The 15,807-nt window shown below is 44.2% G+C and overlaps 1 protein-coding gene across 4 annotated transcripts in view; it reads right to left on the reverse strand.

Annotated features, from left to right (window-relative positions):
* Positions 1-15,807, reverse strand: part of DCLK1 (doublecortin like kinase 1) — a 551,424-nt gene that overhangs the window by 306,179 nt on the left and 229,438 nt on the right. For all 4 annotated transcript variants that reach the window (XM_077484138.1, XM_077484139.1, XM_077484141.1 and 1 more), the window contains exon 4: positions 9,301-9,400. In XM_077484138.1, the coding sequence (XP_077340264.1) occupies positions 9,301-9,400 (100 nt within the window). The remainder of the gene's footprint in view (positions 1-9,300; positions 9,401-15,807) is intronic.

The following is a 15,807-nucleotide window of genomic DNA, read 5'->3' on the forward strand; positions in this document are numbered from 1 at the left end:
AATGTTACTGAATTAAAGGAGAACTCTGAGCAGAACACAAAACACACTCATAATTCAGAAAAGTGAACTGCCATATACCCTAAAATGACAGTTGAAAAGGCTGGTTGGCACTTGCAGGTTTAGGGATTGCAGTTTCTTGTAGTTACAGTAATTGTTATGCATAGACTGGAGAAAAAAAAAAACATTTTAAAAGTTGGGTTTACAACAGAGGTGAAGTAACATCTGCACTGTGCAAATACTGGTGAAGGTCCAAATCAAAATCTAAATGTAACCTTGAATCGGTTGGATTTGGATTTGGTGCCAGCATCTCAGCACTGCTTTTCTTGGCACAGGGACCTGGAGATTTTGGCGTCTATCCCAATAAAACAATTTATTTTAATAACCCAGATTAGCATCATATGCAGGATGAAATAGCTACTTATAACAAAATACCTGCATTTCATATTAGGAAACAATGTGTAAGTAAAATCTAGCAGACAGTTTTAAGGCAACTGGTTTCTGTTGACTGTTAATGGCAAGGCAAGCATTTAGGGGTTGATTTGGACTGGTACTGAAACCATAAATTTAGAAAATTAGCCACAAAACCCAACTGTGGTTTTGGGAAAGTTTAACTTTGAAAAACATATAGCGCTATCTCGTCAGGAGCCAGCGCTACAGACAGTAGATTGAAGTCTCAGAGGTGCCAACAGCTTCTTTGTCAAGGAGCGGAATGCAGCCTGGCTGGTCTGTACCCAAATGTGGAGGTTTTCCCTACTCCTATCCCTGAACCTTTCCCTGGCACTAAGCACTGTCCCTGACAGAAGGGTGACCTGTCCCTACTCTAGCCACCCACGAAATACCCGTGACATGCACGCCAAACCCAGGAGTCAGAGTCTTAAATAGACCAAAGTCACATGGATTGCCAGCATCCAATTGGATAGCTGCCTCCCTGTGACTGAGGGAACCATAGAAGAATTAGGTTCCCCTTGACTTACTCCTCCATCAGCATTGCTGCTGCAGATGAGCACCACCTGCAGTGCAGAAAATACACTGCACCTGCCTGCATGTGGATTTCAGGCTTCAATTGAATGGGTTGCTTTAACTCAGAGCATGTTAATGGGCAACATGACCCGTGTTGTTCTCAGCTTGCCCACAGTAGCCAAGGTCCTTCAATAATATTGGCAACACTTTTGCTGCCTAAAATTCCTGGTCTGCTGCTCCTGTGACATTAGCAATCTCCCTCCTTCAAAATCCCAGTGAACTTCTGATCTTCATGTGCCCACAGTCAACGTAGGATTGATTAAACCAGTCCATGTAGCACCTTTAAACTGACCCTTTCTTTCTTTGAAGACCCCTGCCCTACACTTTACACAGAAAATGCAAAAAACAAACAAACACATGGACCACTTATCACAAACAACTACAGGGTATTTTTTTAACAGATGTTTTTTTTAGATTTCCATAATGACAAGGTCTTATTTAATATGTTTGTGAGCATGGTTGCATGCACCACCTTGACAAAGTCATCATGGTATCTAGATATGGTAAGATCAGTCATAATTAACAAACCACAATTGTGTCATCCAGCAAAACATGAACCCCATTAATTACAGAATCGTCAACTACATTTGATGCCATCATCAACATTCCAGGAAATCTGCTTGTATGTTCTTTGCTGGCATTGGCATACTATATACTGGCAGTTCACTCAGGATTATACATTGCCACGTAATACTGATTACCCTATGATGTTCATCCAGCCCACACATTATTGTTTCCTTAGCAGTAAAGAAGCCACTTTAATTAATGTTCTTATTTTAGGAACATAAATGTTAGAAACCAATGCAAAATAATTAAAGAGTCTTTCCACACAAACCTTAGCAGTAAAGTGGAGGTTTAGCCATAACTTGTGGGAAAATTAGGCAAAATCTCCCATAGAGGGGGCACAGAAACAGCAATAAAAATATGTCAGCTTTTAACGCTGTACCAATCTACTAAACATAAATTAACTGTCTGGTTTTAACTCTGCTACAGTTCTACTTTACTGTATACCTGTAGTGCACTTAAAATTAACTACAAGAGAGAAATATTGGAGATGCCATTTCTGACTTGTTTTAAAGGTATAGGCTCTGAGGTTGAATCATCCTGATCCTTTCTTTACTACCTTGGAACAAGTATGAGGACAGCGAAATCTGAAATGTTTGAGAGGTACAGTATGTCTCAGAATCAGCAGTAGCAACATCCAAAATTTCAAGCTTCTAAGTTTTCTTCATAGAAGGTAATGTAACCATGCACACATATTACTAGTAGAGCATCTTGAAACCTGAACAATCTGGACACAGAATGCTAGTCTTTGGAGCTCAGAGAGATCCACTTCACCTCTTCATTTTGCAAAGGGATACAATTTGTCATTGAGGATGTGCATCACAATTAGGCACCGATAGTGATCTACGGGATGTGATTTGGCATGGGCCAGGACTCTTTCTTTAGCACTGCATGTTGGCATGTGAAGATTGAGCTCCCATGACTTTGGAATAGACTATCTATAAATGTTGAAGCCTTTATTTCACATCTGCAGCCACTTAATTATCTTTCACTTCCTACAGGTATGCTTTAACAAATACGATATTTTTCCATACAAGATATACAGCAAGTTTTAGAATTTACTGAATACTGTATTACTGTTAGCCCTTGTACACACGGTCGGATATTCCGATGGACAATGTCCGATAGGACCGTGTTGTCGGATAATCCGACCGTGTGTGGGCTCCATCGGACTGTTTCCGTCGGAGTATCCGATGGACCAAGTTTTCCAGCTGGGCTATAAAATTTTCCGACAACATGATCCGATCGGACTTTGCCCGATTGTGTGTAGAGAATTCCGATCGGACAAAGTGCCACGCATGCTCAGATCAAATTCCTAGACCAAAGCTATTGGCTACTTGCCTGAACGTAGTCCCATCGTAACGAAATTACGTCATCATGTTACGAACGATCGGATTTTCCGACAACTTTGTCCGACCGTGTGTATGCAACAGTTTCGGACAAAATCCGTCGGACAAAATCCAATGGATTTGGTTGTCAGAATGTCCGACCGTGTGTACAAGGGCTAAGGGTTCATTCACACTATTTGCAGTGAATGGTGTTTTTCTGCACTGGAAAAACCCTAGCCACCGCAAGTGCACATAGACTGCTTTTAATGTGCCCAATTCAATGCTGATGTGACGTGTAGTGCAGTGCGTTGCGTAAAAATCCATAAATATCGCATGTATACAGCAGCATGTCACTGCACTGCAGTGCAACACACCATGCTGCTGTGCAGAGACTTGAATGAAGTGCCGCTATGGAGTGTCACTATTAAATCCAAAACCATTCAATATATTGCAGTTTACCGATCCTTAACGGTGGTCGCTGTGATCGTTTTTTTCTTTTTAGGCTTTTTTTCATGGGCAGTTGTTAGTTTTTAACAAAAATAAAAGCTGTTGCTGTAACTGCTTTAGCTGGCATTCATCTTTATTGTGTTAATCAAGTCCATCTAAATCTGCTAGTACATCTAATACTGCCCTCTCCTCAGTGGCATCAATAAAAGGTATCCAGAAATACCCTACCCATGCATGGTGTGTTATATGGTCTCAGTCAGGGCTACTCCACTAACCATGTCCCCTGACCTGACTAAGCTTTGGTGGGTAGGGCGAAATGCATCAAAGGGCATGGTCAGTGGAGTAGCGCTTGCTGGGGCCATAAAACACATCATACACGCGTCAGGTCGGAGAGTGGCATTCTGGATTAGGGATGAGCTTCGAGTTCAAGTTCGGTGAAGATATTTGCCAGCACACCATGGAACGACTTACTCCTCCATCAGCATTGTTTCTCCTCTGTAACTCTAACCTGGTAACCGTATGATTACAACACAAAGATAGTGCAACGTTTCGGAGCTGCGCAGGGCCCCTTCGTCAGGGACCCTGTGCGGCTCCGAAACGTTGCACTATCTTTGTGTTGTGATCATGCAATAAATCACCCGTTTGGATGCTACTTGTTTCTTTCCATAGCGTGCTGGCAAATATCTTCACTGTAACTTGAACCAGTATCCAGCTGGTTGTTGCTACAGCACCCAAATCTGAGAGCGCATCCAGGAACGTGTGCGATGGGAATATGAAGTACTACTCGAGTTTAAGTCTAACTCATGTTCGACTCGAACATTGCCTGTTCGCCAAACAGCGAACAATTTGGGGTGTTCGTGGCAAATTCGAAAAGCCACGGAACACCCCAAAGCCGCGTAAAAGTCTATGGGAGAAATCTAAAGTGCTGATTTTAAAGGCTTATATGCAAGCTATTGTCATAAAAAGTGTTTGGGGACCTGGGTCCTGCCCAGGGGACATGGATCAATGCAAAAAAAAGTTTTAAAAACTGACGTTTTTTCGGGAGCAGTGATTTTAATAATGCTTAAAGTGAAACAATAAAAATGTAATATTCCTTTAAATTTCGTACCTGGGGGGTGTCTATAGTATGCCTGTAAAGGGGCGCATGTTTCCCGTGCTTAGAACTGTCCCTGCACAAAGTGTCATTTCTGCAGGAAAAAAGTCATTTAACCCTTTCATGACTAAGCCTATTTTTGACATTTGGTGTTTACAAGTTAAAATCCGTATTTTTTGCTAGAAAATTACTTGGAACCCCCAAACATTATATATATTCTTTTAGCAGAGACTCTAAAGAATAAAATGGCGATTGTTGCAATATATTATATCACATGGTATTTGTGCAGCGGTGTTTTACTTTTTGGGAAAAGGGACACTTTCATGAATTTTAAAAAAACTAAACAGTAAAAGTAGCCCAATTTTTTTGCATAATGTGAAAAATAATGTTACCCCGAGTAAATAGATATCAAACATGTCACACTTTATAACTGCACGCACTCGTGGAATGACAACAAACTACAGTACCTAAAAATCTCAATAGGCGACGCTTGAAATTTTTTTAACGGTTACCAGGTTAGAGTTACAGAGGAGGTCTAGTGCTAGAATTATTGCTCTCACTCTCACGAATGCGGCGATACCTCACATGTGTGATTTGAACACCGTTTACATATGCGGGCGTGACTTCCGTATGCGTTTTCTTTGCTGCGCGAGCTCGCGGGGACGGGGAGCGCTTCATTTTTTTTTTTTACATTTATTTTAAAATTAATAAATTGTTTTAAAAAAAATTTTGATCACTTTTATTGCTGTCACCAGGAATGTAAACATCCCTTGTGATAGTAATAGATGGTGACAGTTACTCTTTATGGAGGGATCGGGGGTCTAAAAGACCCCTGATCCCTCCTTTACACCCCTTTCACACCAGGGCGTTTTGCAGGTGCTATAGCGTTAGAAATAGCGCCTGCAATCCGCCCTAAAGAAGCTGCACCATTGTGTGTAGTGTGAAAGCCCGAGGTGCGCTGGCAGGACGTCAGAAAAAAGTCCTGCCAGCAGCTTCTTTGGAGCGGTGAAGGAGCGGTGTGTTTGCCGCTCCTCCACCGCTGCTCCCCATTGAAATCAATTTCGCTATTGCGGCGTATTGCCAGAGGTTTTAACCCTTTCGCGGCCGCTAGCGGGGGGTAAAAGCGTCCCGCTAGCGACCGAAATGTGCCGCAAATCCAGCGGTAAAACGCCGCTAAAAAATTACCGCCGACGCTATGGGCGGTGTGGTGTGAAAGGGGTCTTACACTTCAAAGTATTCAGATCACAGTTTTCGGCGACTCTGAATACTGTATATATTTTTAAATCCGGCGCCATTGGCAACCGAGTAAACGGGAAGTGACGTCATGATGTCGCTTCCATGTTTACAACTAGGAGACTAGAAGCGGCGGAAGGCGGCGGGAGAGGGGGACGTCCCCTTCGCTCCTCCGGCATAACAGCCGAGTGGCTTTTAGCCGCATCGGTTGTTATGTCTGGAAAGCCGATTGCCCGCTGTAAAAATCAGTACCGGGATGATGCCTGCAGGTGCGGGCATCATTCCAGTATAACCCCCGGAAGCCAAGTACGCACATCTACGTACTCTCGGCGGCAAGGGGTTAAAAGCACTCATGGCTATAATGAATTGCTGGCTCCCTGTAATACAGAGAACAAGCATTGAAAGTCATTGATAAAAAAAATGTCAAAAGCGTGGGGTTCCCCCAAATCAATTACCAGGCCCTTCAGGTCTGGTATGGATATTAAGGGGAACCCCACGTCAAATAAAAAAAATCACGCGGGGTTCCCCCCAAATATCCATACCAGACCCTTCAGGTCTAGTATGGATTTTAAGAGGCACTCCCCGCCAAATAAAAAAAAATGGCGTGGAGTTCCCCCCAAAAATCCATACCAGACCCTTTATCTGAGCACGCAACCTGGCAGGCCGCAGGAAAAGAGGTGGGGACGAGAGAGCGCCCCCCCTCCTGAACCTTACCAGGGGCGGGATCTGGGGGTCCCCTTGTTCTTCCAGATTCTGATAAGCCCGCAGACCCCCACAACCACCGGCCAGGGTTGTGGGGATGAGGCCCTTGCCCTTGTACATGGGGACATGGTGCATTGAGGGATCACAGACCCCCAAAGCATCCTCACAATTTTGAGGGCATGTGGCCTGGTACGGTTCAGGAAGGGGGGCCATTCTCTCTGCCCCCCCCTTTTCCTGCGGCCTGCCAGGTTGCGAGCTTGGATAAAAGGTCTGGTATGGATTTTTGGGGGGAACTCCACGCCATTTTTTCTTTAAAATTTGGCGTGGAGTTCCCCTTAAAATCCATACCAGACCTGAAGTGCCTGGCAATTGAATTTGGGGAAACCCCACGCATTTTATTTTTTTCAATCACTGATTTTCAATGACTGTTCTCTGTATTACGGGGAGCCGACAATTCATTATAGCCACGAGTGCTTTTAAATTACTTTTTTTCCTGCAGAAATTAGTAATAAATAAAGTAATAAATACTTTTTTTTTAAAAGCTATTTTTTTCTCAGTTTAGGCCGTTATATATTCTTTTACATATTTTTGGTAATAAAAATTGTAATAAGCGTATATTGATTGGTTTGCGCAAAAGTTATAGTGTCTACAAAATAGGAGATAGATTTTTAGCATTTTTATTATTATTATTTTTTTTTTTACTAGTAATGGCGGCGATCTGTGATTTTTATCGTGACTGCGACATTATGGCAGACACATTGGACACTTTTGACACATTTTTGGGACCACTGGCATTTATACATCGATCAGGGCTATAAAAATGCACTGATTACTGTAAAAATGTCACTGGAAGGGGTTAAACACTAGGGGGCGATTAAGGGGTTAACTATATTCCTTCTCTGTGTTCTAACTGAAGGGGGGGTGGGACTGTCTAGAGGAGATGACAGATTGCTGTTCATACTTTGTATGAAGAGAAGGTCAGTCTCTTCTCCCCTCAGAGAACCGGAAACTGTGTGTTTACACACACAGATCCCAGTGTGCCACGAGAGATCACAAAAGCCCGGTGGTCGCATCTGCTCCGGGGCGAGCAGCGGGCGTGTGCCCTCCACTAGTGGCCACAAGGAAAAGCGGCATAATGTTGTTTCAGCCAGCTGTGCCATTCTGCCACAGTAAAACCCCGTGCACGCGGTCGGATTTTCCGATGGAAAATGTTCAATGGGAGACTTTTGTTGGAAATTCTGACTCTGGTCTGGTTCTCAAATTTTCCAACAACAAAATCCGTTTACACAAATTTTGATTGTGTGTACACAATTCCAATGCACAAAGTTCCACGCATGCTCGGAAACAAGCAGAAGAGCCGCACTGGCTATTGAACTTCAATTCTCTCGTACGTGTTGTACGTCACTGCGTTCTTGGCGTACGGAATTTCCGACAACATTGTGTGGCCGTGTGTATGCAAGACTAGTTTGGGCCAACATCTGTCTGAAAAAATCCCATGGATTTTGTTGTCGGAATATGTGATCGTGTGTACACAGCATTAAACTGCGGTGGCTGGCCGGCAAGTGGTTAAAGCAGCCTTTCTCAACCCTTTCAACAAAGAGGAACCCTTGAAATAGTTCTCCGGTATCAGGGAATCCCTGCTAAAAATTAGAAATCTACAATTCATGATACATTAGTGTGATGGTCAGTGGGAAGAATGGCCCTTACACTTGTGGTCATTGGGAAGAATTACCTCCTTACAGATAGCTAAAAAGATCAATGGTGTCATTGGGAACTTATCTGAGAGGCAGAAATTGCCCAATGCTGAAGGAACCCCTAGCAACCTCTGAAGGAAACCTAGGGTTCCACTGAACCCTGGTTGGGAATCACTGGGTTAAAGTGTAGATCCAGTCAAAACCCACTGAGCTATAATCTACTTCCACCCCCAATCTAAGTCTATTTTATCTCAGTGCCAGGACAAGGTCATCCAGCACCGCGGGCAAAGATGCCAAACTGCGCCCCCCTTTCCCGTAGGGTTAGGGTCAGGGTGCCCCCTACCCCTGCAATAAACCATTGCGCCCTCCTGTCCATGCCTTGTCCTGGCCCGGTTTTATCTACTCAATAAAAGGAAAGACATGTATCCATACCCATGAAGTGGGTCTGAAGTTGCTCCACTCCAGTCAGATAATCTCGACAGCGCCAGCTTCAGTGCATAGGATAGATTGCTGACAACGGCTGCAGAGACTGGGTGGTGACATCGCCCATAGGCATATTATGGGGCATCCGTTGTCCCCTGTTCCTCCTCTACACTGAAGCTGGCGCTGGGACCCGATCATGTAACTGGACCAGAGTGGCCTAGGTAAATAGAGACTTCTCTCCTGTTGCACGGTAGATAAAATAGAAATAGAATGGGGGTGAGAGTAGATTTTAGCTTAGTTAGGTTTTGGCTGGAATTGCACTTGAAGGACTGGTAAACTGCAATATATTACCTTTTTTGTTGGGGTTTAACACAACCTTAAATATGGTAAATATAAATCCACAGCCCACTACTTAACAATACAAAGTGAAAAGCGAAGCAAAGAAGGTAAAAAAGGTTAGCAGCAATTATTTTATTTTTTTCATGTTATGTGAATGGGAACATGTCACAAATATAAAGTAGGTGTTATCCCAATTTGGCTGTGAGAGTGGAAATACATTTGTGCTTTAGCTCAAAGGTAAGTGTAGTCATTCACTCTGCACAGGACAATGTTTTAAATCCTAAATCTGTTAACATATCCTCATCTGTTTCTTATACGGGAACAGAAATATTTTCTTAGCGGGGTTTTTGTTGTTCTTGGATCTAATGTGAGCTGTTTGGAGCTGACATAAACTTGGACACTATGGTGAGTGTTGGAACACTTGTTGAACTTGTTACTGTTTGAAAGTCTCTCTTACCACTGTCATCCAGCAAGAAATCATCCTGGTAACGGAACTTTTCTGGTCCGCAAGCAATAAAAATGTCATCATCACCAAAGAAATCCTGAAGGCACATCACCTGAAAAGAGAGGTTATATAATTAGAGATTACCATTACATCTTAAATTCACTTCCTCACTGACAGCCTACATAATGAAATCAGTAGGGATTCTGCAGCAGAGACGTGCGAGAAACAACCACTTGTTTTCAGTCGGATGTGCACATTATTACATATTAATCCACAATAATGGTCAACGCCTACAATGTCCTCCTGGGCTAAGTAAGGGCTTTACCCCTAAGGTACACCCTCATATATACTGGGTGTATAGCCCAGATGCATGGGTCTATAGTGTTTAAGTGCAGGTGGATGGCATAGGAGCACCACCCAGCCCCGCTGCTGGCGACCTGTAAAACTCCATGAGAGGTTGAAAGCTGCTGTGACTGAACGGGGATGGATGGTGTACCGATTGGTACTAAAGTTTAGGGTAGTATGTGACCAGGGACGAATGCTCAGAATGCAGAATAATTGTGTTGTGGGCATTCATTTCTGGAGCAAACTGCACTAAACATAAGTACCAGTGCACCATCCAACCACAGCAGCTTTCAGACTCTCATAGACTTTTAAAGTCTGCTGATTCTGGGGCTGGATGGTGCTCCTTCCACAAGCACCTACATGTCGGAGTCTCATGCATGGGGCTAAACGATGAGCGTGCATGAGGCCCATGCTGAGGTAAATAAGGGGCTCTTTCCAACTCTTGACATGTTTCTGAACTTTGCCTAACCTGCATGTTACTAAACTTTTACAACTAGCCATGTCAGTAATAGGCCACTATCCAAACTTATCATTGGGGTTGGTATAGAAATCATTTGAGCCAATCCGCTCTACTTTTGTCACAGCCACCACAGTCACTAGAACTGTAAGGCTGATCTGAAATTTCAGCTGACGAGTAGCGGATGTTGTGAAATGAATACAAAATAATAAGAAGAAGGCATTCCAGATGATTCGTTTTAGGAATTCTGAAAACCCTATGGGGGTTATTTACTAAAGGCAAATCCCCTTTGCACTGAAAGTGCACTTGGAATTAAAGTTGCTGTAGATCCGAGAGGGACATGCAAGAAAAATAAAAAACAGCATTTAATCTTGCACATGATTGGATGATAAAATCAGCAGAGCTTCCCCTCATTTCAGATCTACCCATTAGATTTAGAGCGACTGCACTTCCAAGTGCACTTGAAGTGCAAAGTGGATTTGCCTTTCGTAAATAACCGCCAATATGTGTATTTGCTTTGTAATTTTATTCTATAGTATAGTTCATTTTTCTATTCTATATCTAATGTCAAAATGTATTTTTTCCCCTTGGAAAGAGTAGGGGAGGGTTAAGACTCCTGTCAGTTTTTTGGGGTGTTTTTTTTTGCCATCTTTGTCTCATTAGAGAGAATTCCCTTCACTTCTTATCCTCAAGATTCAAGAGGAAATGAGAGAATATCTTTCCAGTGTGAAGGAAACCCCTTCCTAAATAACTGTCATAGGAACAAGTTGTCCCCATTTGGAAGATTTGGAAGATTTCCTCTCTATTCCTCTTCTGGTGACAACTCAAAGTTTTGGATGTTTCCTCACTTTCCTTCCCTATGACAAGAGCAGAACAGTTAGGCCGCGTACACACGCGCGGACTGTTCGCCCAACTTTGTCCGTCCAACAGTTTCGGCAAACAGTCCGCTCAAACTTAGCATGGACGGACATGGCCACACACGACGGACGAACAGTTTGCTGAAACCGTGCGCGATGACGTGAACGGCACGTACGACGGGACGAAAAATACAACGTCCTATACACTGCATTATAGCTTTCGGCGTGAAAATCCTTTCTGAGCATGCGCGCAACTTTGTTTGACGAACAAGCCTACACACGAGCGGACTGTTCGCTGAAACAAGGTTTCAGCGGACAGTTTTACGGAATTTCCGAAAAACCTTGTCCATCCAACTGTCCGCTGAAACTGTCCGCTGAAAGCCCACACCCGAGCGGACTGTCCGCCCAAACACTGTTCAGCGGACAAAGTTGGACGAACAGTCCGCCCGTGTGTACGCGGCCTTAGCCCTTGTACACACGATCTGAGATTCCGACGGAATGTGTCCGATCGGAGCGTTTTGTCGGATATTCCGACTGTGTGTGGTCTGCATCGGACTGTATTTCCGTCGGAATATCCGTCGGACCAAATTTTCCAACTTGCCGGAAATATTTTCCGACAAAATGCTCCGATCGGACATACTCCAATCATGTGCAGAGAATTCCGATTGGACAAAGTGCCACGCATGCTCAGATCAAATTCCTACACCAAAGCTATTGGCTACTAGCCTGAACGTAGTCCGAAATCCGAAGGACAAAATCCGACGGATTTGGTTGTCGGAATCTCCGACCGTGTGTACAGGGGCTTAGAGATGGTGAATCCCACTAGAGGGCATAGACAGTAATAAACACCTGACAGCAGTTCTAACCTCTAACCATTGCATCCAAATCTTAAAAAAAAAAAAAGTTCTGCTTTTAGTTACACTTGAGGACATGGTATTAATATATTGTGAAACTTAACCAGTTGCCGACCGCCGCACGCCGATGTACGTCGGTAGAATGGCACGGGCAGGCATAAGGACATACATGTACGTCCCTTGCCTCCCGCGGGTCGGGGGCCCCCGCCCGGTGCCTGCGGCGGTCGGTTTTCGTCCGGGAGCGATCCGGGACGAGGGGGCGGCCATTCATTCATGGCCACCCCCTCGCGATCGCTCCCGACGAATAGAAATCCCCGGTGACATCACTTCCTCTCCTGTAATGTAAACACAGGAGAGGAAGTGATGTATTCTCTCCTCCGTGTCGGTATTTTTCGTTCCGACACGGAGGAGAGCGGATCGGTGAGTTGCACCAACACTCTACACACACAGTAGAACATGCCAGGCACACTCACACCCCCCCTTTACCCCCCGATCACCCCCCCAATTACCCCTGCCCCCCAGTCACAGTGACACCAATGTCATTTTTTTTTTTTTTTTTTTTTTTTTGCATTGGTGTCATTTGTGACTGTAATAACTGTTAGGGCAGTTAGAGTTAGCCCCCTTTAGTTCTAATGTACCCCCCTAACCCCCCCAATAAAGGTTTAACCCCGTGATCACCCCCCGTCGCCAGTGTCACTAAGGCTGGGTTCACATTGCAGCGGTTTATGAGAACGAATGTGATTCGCACCGCACTGCAGTGCAAATCACATCCGATCTCTGTGCGATTCGAGTTCAGCCATTCGCCGCACCCGCCGCACCCGCCACACCCGCCGCAAATTCGCACGGGACCCTTTTTTTGGCCCGCAGCAGAATCGGATCGCATGGGTGTTCACACCATGCGATCCGAGTTTGCAGATCGCACTGCGATATGCGAACTGATCTGGGGGTGTCAGTAACATTTCACTGACACTCCCAGCAGTTCGCATAGGGCAGTGTGAACTGCCACCGGGAGGCATGCGATGCGGGAACCCGCCGCGGATTCGCGGCGTTTCCGCATCGCTCCAGTGTGAACCCAGCCTAATAAGCGATCATTTTTCTGATCGCTGTATTAGTGTCACAGGTGACGCTAGTTAGGCAGGTAGGTATTTAGGTTCGCCGCAGCTTTTTATAGCGCCAGGGACCCCCATATACTACCGCATAAAGCCCCCTGATTGCCCCCTAGTTAACCCTTTCACCAGTGATCACCATATAACTGTTACAGGTGACGCTGGTTGGTTAGTTATTTTTTTATAGTTTCAGGGCACCCGCCATTTATTACCTAATAAAGGTTTAACCCCCTGATCACCCGGCGGGTGTCATTTGTGACTAATAACTGTTAGGGCAGTTAGGGTTAGCCCCCTTTAGTTCTAAGGTACCCCCCTAACCCCCCCAATAAAGGTTTAACCCCGTGATCACCCCCCGTCGCCAGTGTCACTAAGGCTGGGTTCACATTGCAGCGGTTTATGAGAACGGATGTGATTCGCACCGCACTGCAGTGCAAATCACATCCGATCTCTGTGCGATTCGAGTTCAGCCATTCGCCGCACCCGCCGCACCCGCCGCAAATTCGCACGGGACCCTTTTTTTGGCCCGCAGCAGAATCGGATCGCATGGGTGTTCACACCATGCGATCCGAGTTTGCAGATCGCACTGCGATATGCGAACTGATCTGGGGGTGTCAGTAACATTTCACTGACACTCCCAGCAGTTCGCATAGGGCAGTGTGAACTGCCGCCGGGAGGCATGCGATGCGGGAACCCGCCGCGCATTCGTGGCGTTCCCGCATCGCTCCAGTGTGAACTCAGCCTAATAAGCGATCGTTTTTCTGATCGCTGTATTAGTGTCACAGGTGACGCTAGTTAGGCAGGTAGGTATTTAGGTTCGCTGCAGCTTTTTATAGCGCCAGGGACCCCCATATACTACCGCATAAAGCCCCCTAATTGCCCCCTAGTTAACCCTTTCACCAGTGATCACCATATAACTGTTACAGGTGACGCTGGTTGGTTAGTTATTTTTTTATAGTTTCAGGGCACCCGCCATTTATTACCTAGTCTCACTAGTGTACCCCTAAATTTAGGGGTGTCTACTTTCCAAAATGGGGTCATTTGGGGGGGGTTTGTGCCATCTTGGCATTTTATGGCCTTCAAAACTGTAACGCCCTTAGAAAGCCTGAAGGCGGTGCTTGGTTTTCGGGGCCCCGTACGCGGCTAGGCTCCCAAAAAGTCCCACATATGTGGTATCCCCGTACTCAGGAGAAGCAGCAGAATTTATTTTGGGGTGTCATTTCACATATGCCCATGGCATGCGTGAGCAATATATCATTTAGTGACAACTTTGTAAAAAAAAAAAAAAAAAAAAAAAAGTTTGTAATTTTCCCGCAACTTGTGGCAAAATATAAAATATTCCATGGACTCAACATGCCTCTCAGCAAATAGCTTGGGGTGTCTACTTTCTAAAATGGGGTCATTTGTGGGGGTTTTGTGCCATCTTGGCATTTTATGGCCTTCAAAACTGTAATAGGTAGTGAGAAGTGAACTCAAAAATTTACGCCCTTAGAAAGCCTGCAGGCGGTGCTTGGTTTTCGGGGCCCCGTACGCGGCTAGGCTCCCAAAAAGTCCCACATATGTGGTATCCCCGTACTCAGGAGAAGCAGCAGAATTTATTTTGGGGTGTCATTTCACATATGCCCATGGCATGCATGAGCAATATATCATTTAGTGACAACTTTGTTAAAAAAAAAAAAAAAAAAAAAAAGTTTGTAATTTTCCCGCAACTTGTGGCAAAATATAAAATATTCCATGAACTCAACATGCCTCTCAGCAAATAGCTTGGGGTGTCTACTTTCTAAAATTGGGTCATTTGTGGGGGTTTTGTGCCATCTTGGCATTTTATGGCCTTCAAAACTGTAATAGGTAGTGAGAAGTGAACTCAAAAATTTACGCCCTTAGAAAGCCTGAAGGCGGTGCTTGGTTTTCGGGGCCCCGTACGCGGCTAGGCTCCCAAAAAGTCCCACATATGTGGTATCCCCATACTCAGGAGAAGCAGCAGAATTTATTTTGGGGTGTCATTTCACATACGCCCATAGCATGTGTGAGCAATATATCATTTAGTGACAACTTTGTGTAAAAAAAAAAAAAAATTTTTTTTTTTGTCATTATTCAATCGCTTGAGGCAAAAAAATAAAATATTCAATGGGCTCAACATGCCTCTTATCAATTTCCTTAGGGGGTCTACTTTCCAAAATGGGGTCATTTGGGGGGGTTTTGTACTGCCCTGCCATTTTAGCACCTCAAGAAATGAGATAGGCAGTCGTAAACTAAAAGCTGCGTAAATTCCAGAAAACGTACCTTAGTTTGTAGATGTGACAACTTTTGCGCAAACCAATAAATATACAATTATTGACTTTTTTTTTACCAAAGACATGTGGCTGAATACATTTTGGCCTAAATGTATGACTAAAATTGAGTTTATTGGATTTTTCTAATAACAAAAAGTAGAAAATATCATTTTTTTTCAAAATTTGCGGTCTTTTTACGTTTATATCGCAAAAAATAAAAATCGCAGAGGCAATCAAATACCATCAAAAGAAAGCTCTATTTGTGGGAAGAAAAGGACGCAAATTTTGTTTGGGTACAACATTGCATGACCGCGCAATTACCAGTTAAAGCAGCGCAGTGCCAAAGTGTAAAAAGACCTCTGGTCATTTACCAGCAAAATGGTCCGGTCTGAAAGTGGTTAATTTAATGTTAAGACAATGAAGGTTATACTTTATGTACAGTTTCTAAAATGGAACTCTTCTAGCAGATACATTCAATTTGTTGCGCAACCTCTAATGGGACTTTGTAGGCTACCCAAAAAGTTATGCACACACTTATGCATTTTAGTTAAAAAACATAAATTTGTCAGCTTTATTTTCACATAAAATATCCATCCCTTTGTTATTGGAGTATTAAAAACAGTATTTCAC

This window comes from Lithobates pipiens, unplaced genomic scaffold (genome assembly GCF_037356315.1).
Source record: "Lithobates pipiens isolate NorthernLeopardFrog02 unplaced genomic scaffold, aLitPip1_a1.2 Scaffold_16, whole genome shotgun sequence".
Lineage (NCBI taxonomy): Eukaryota > Metazoa > Chordata > Amphibia > Anura > Ranidae > Lithobates > Lithobates pipiens.